The 3,649-nt window shown below is 38.9% G+C and overlaps 1 pseudogene across 1 annotated transcript; it reads left to right on the top strand.

The window, feature by feature from the left end:
* Positions 1-1,215: 1,215 nt before the first annotated feature.
* TEOVI_000693200:pseudogene lies at positions 1,216-2,588 on the top strand (annotated as a pseudogene). Its single transcript is given in 2 exon segments — positions 1,216-2,562; positions 2,565-2,588. Coding segments are annotated over 2 exon segments (1,371 nt in total).
* Positions 2,589-3,649: the final 1,061 nt, after the last annotated feature.

Raw genomic sequence — 3,649 nt, 5'->3', positions numbered from 1 at the left:
GAACAGGGAGAGTTTAACATATAGAGGCTAGTTGGGCTACAGGAAGATGAGTATAGAGGTTTCTTTGTGGCACTACCACTTATCCATGAAGGCTATCGTTAACAGCAGTATAAACACATAGAATTCTTTCAAACAAAACAGAAGCGCAAGAAGTTCTTTTGCATCAAAAAATAGAGTAGGCACAATAACCCATAGTGGCTACTTCACTCAATTGACTTGGTAGAAATTTTAGATAAAGGGAACCATTTCGTTGTTTTCTATATTCAAGCTTTTAGATGTTAAACAAACGATCCTTAAATGTCAGATCTAGTAGATTAAATAAAGGTTACTTACAAAAGCGAAATTGAAGTTATACTAGAAAGTGAAAATTGTCACAAATGAAGCCATCATCCATAATACTTACATCATTTACAGCTTTTGCATCGTTAAGTGTACAAAATAATAGGAAAACCATAACACAAGCAAAGATAGTTCAAATGGAAGAGGAAACAGCATTTCAGCTCCAGATAGAAGAAGCATCTAGGAAAAAAAGCAGCGTAAACTCCTCCTCAATGCACAGAATGTCAAGAAAAAAGCGTGGAATAAATCAAAGAGAGTATCAACTTCATTTAACTACGCAGTTAGGAGCCGTGATTGCGGAAGACCGTATAATTCGGCATTGGGAAGTCCATAAAGAGACTGAAGGAGAGGCCACACATTACTCAAAAATGTATAGATGCTACTTTCAGAGATGGTGATGGCTTTGGCCTTTATTCTAATTGTTGCTCCTGATGTTAAGTGGTAAGTTCAAAATGCAGCAGTTGGTAGAATTACCTTTAGACTTTAACGCATAAATGAAGGAAATAGAGGGGATTTTTTATGCGAGTGTGGCAACGCGGAAGCCTAGGGTAACGGCTGAAGCAGATAATTATAGAAATATAGACATAGAAATGACGGAAGCGTAGCACAAGATAGAATATGAATTCTCTGAGTTACCGAAGCCACGAAATATCCTTAATCAGGAAGCCTTTGAAGTCAGTGCTACAGCAGTAACTCGATAACGTAATCACGGAATCGCTTGCCACTGTTATCAGACGCCTCACAAGGTTAAAACTTAATAAACTCAAGATTTACCGTTTTTAAAAGAATTCAGCAATGAAAAACCAGAAGCTAAATTCACCACTAGTAGTATTCGTAGCTTCGTAGCTAAAATACTAAGAGCGAATCGACGCAGCCGACCCACAATCAGTAACGGCGGTGAAGGACGAATGTGACGAACTTCAATTCATGCTGGCTTTACACAGGCACTTCGACCAGCAGGTAACAACTCTGAACAATGCAGTAACAATGCTAAGCAAAAATGAACGAAAGCTAGAGTTGGCGGCGGCAAAGAACACCAACACAGGGATGGAAAAACCGTATACGTTTCTTAGCGCCATCAACAGCGTGTGCAAAGCACATGCAGAAGCGGCGCTAGCAAAGCAGGTCGACACCTTAAAACAAGTGATCCATGAAATCTCTAAACGTGTAGGCCAACTGCAAACGGCCAGTACAAAAGCGGGACCGGTAGGTGCGGCCTATAAATCAGCAGCACAGGACGGCTCGACGGCAAGCCTAGGAAACAGCCTAGGCGAAGGCTGCAAAGTGATGTTTACTGGAACGAAGCCGGCAATGGCAAAGTGTACCAGCAAGGCAGGAACAACGGACCAAATAAGACAAGCGGGTGCAGAACTAAATCAAATGGAGAATATACCCTACAGTCCTGCAGCACAAATCCTGGGCTATAGACTAGCCGTCACAATCCAAAGCAAAAGCACACCAACAGGCAACACGAAACTGACCAACAAACAGGGCTGCGGCGACGACACAACAGCGAGCAACAACGGTAAAGGCATAACAGGCATAACCCACGAGGCTCACACAGCCAAGCCTGGCAAACGAGGCCTAAAGAGCAACGGCGGCTGCAAACAACCAAGCAGCACAAAAGTGGACGACTCGTTCAACCCGACAAACCTTGCGTACGCCATCTGTCAAGCAAGAGCAGTAACAATTCCCAACGCAGTAGATGTAGCAACACAAAAAGTAGCAGATTTAACCAGCGACTCTGTAGCACAACAAGTGGCGCTAACTCTGTTAAAAAGATCTGCCGCCACCTCAACAGACGCAGCCGAAAAGGCCGTAACAGACTTTCTTGGTCCAAAACACACACAAATACATGCTACATTTTTTACTCCACTCACAAAAGTGGACACAAATTTGAAACTCGATACGGAGACGGCCCCAATAAGCATCGAAGCTGCAAGTAGTGAAGGCAACTTTGGCAAGGCCTTAGCCATATTCATAGCAACAGCAAAACAGCCTGCGCTGCTAGGAAGCAAAGAAAGCCAGACAGCCGACAACAATAAGGAAGCAGATGCAACAGAAATAACAGGAAAAAAGAAAGACTGACATAATAAAGCCGCAACTGAATGTGTAGCCACCGAAGAGAAAGATTGTGACAAAACAAAGTTTAACTGGAACAAGGAAAAAAGTGAGTGAAAAGTTAAGGAGGGGGCGGCTTTTATTTCTTATGTGATTAAGGCCCCCTTTTACTTGTGGTTTTGCTTTTATATATAATTTTTTAATTACTTTTTCTCCAATTTAAGAATTTTATAATATTTGAAAACATTTTGTATAATTTAAAATCTTTTAACATTTTTTGATGAAATTGTGCAAAGTATTTAATGATTAAAAGTTTTTAAAAATTAAAGAACAGAATAATTGTGAAAACAGTGTATGGTAGCGGTGTAACGATTCAAAGTATTGTATTGTAGGTTACAAAAAATGACTAATATTATGAAGTTTCTTTATTTTGCTTATTTTGTGAATATTGGTTAGTGCTATAATAGCAGTAATAGTAAAAATAATAGAAATAATAGTGATATTAGGAGTGTGTTGTGAGTGAAGGCATGCTAATATTATAATTTGGTGATTCTGAAACTTGAATGTAGTGGTAAAATATAAGCACTTAAAACATTAGAAGTGGTAAAATTAAAGTAAGAGAGTGAGTAAAGAAATAAGTGCGAGGAAGTGGGAAAGCATGAGGAATTTTAAAAGAAGAGCATGAAATGAAGTAAATAGAGTATGCGCAGAGCCAAACAAAAATATGATTGTGGGAATCACTATACACTGGATGAAATGGGGGATGTGAAATAGATAAAAAGAGTCTAGTGCACATGCAAATTAGAGCCTTTACGTGTTACACACAAAAAGAGGAAAAAGTATATAAAAAAATAAAGAAAACACAGAATACAACAGCTGATTAAATGGCAGAACAATAGTAATTTTTTAAAAGTATATAGAAAAGGGTCAGTGGTTCCCCTTATTTCACACAGAAATGGATAGCTACTATTGCAAAGATGACTGTACCAAGAACATTAGGAGTGGTAACTCATGAAACTATTGTTATGGAAGTCTTACAATAAAAACAGATAATTGGAGTTTATCTATGACAGTAAACTAGTCATATTCTTAGTATATCTGAACCCCACAGTGTGCATATATACTACCATTGCCATAGCAATGGATAAAAAAGCTATGTGCAAAATAAACGGCAACAGCTGAATGCGTGTACTACGCGGCAACAACTGTAATTGAAACTAATTTCTATAACAACCACGCAAATACATAC

Source organism: Trypanosoma equiperdum, assembly GCF_001457755.1.
Source record: "Trypanosoma equiperdum strain OVI genome assembly, contig: ctg_949, whole genome shotgun sequence".
NCBI lineage: Eukaryota > Euglenozoa > Kinetoplastea > Trypanosomatida > Trypanosomatidae > Trypanosoma > Trypanosoma equiperdum.
The sequence above is the reverse complement of the archived record's forward strand: the minus strand, read 5'-3'. Positions and strand labels throughout refer to the sequence as shown.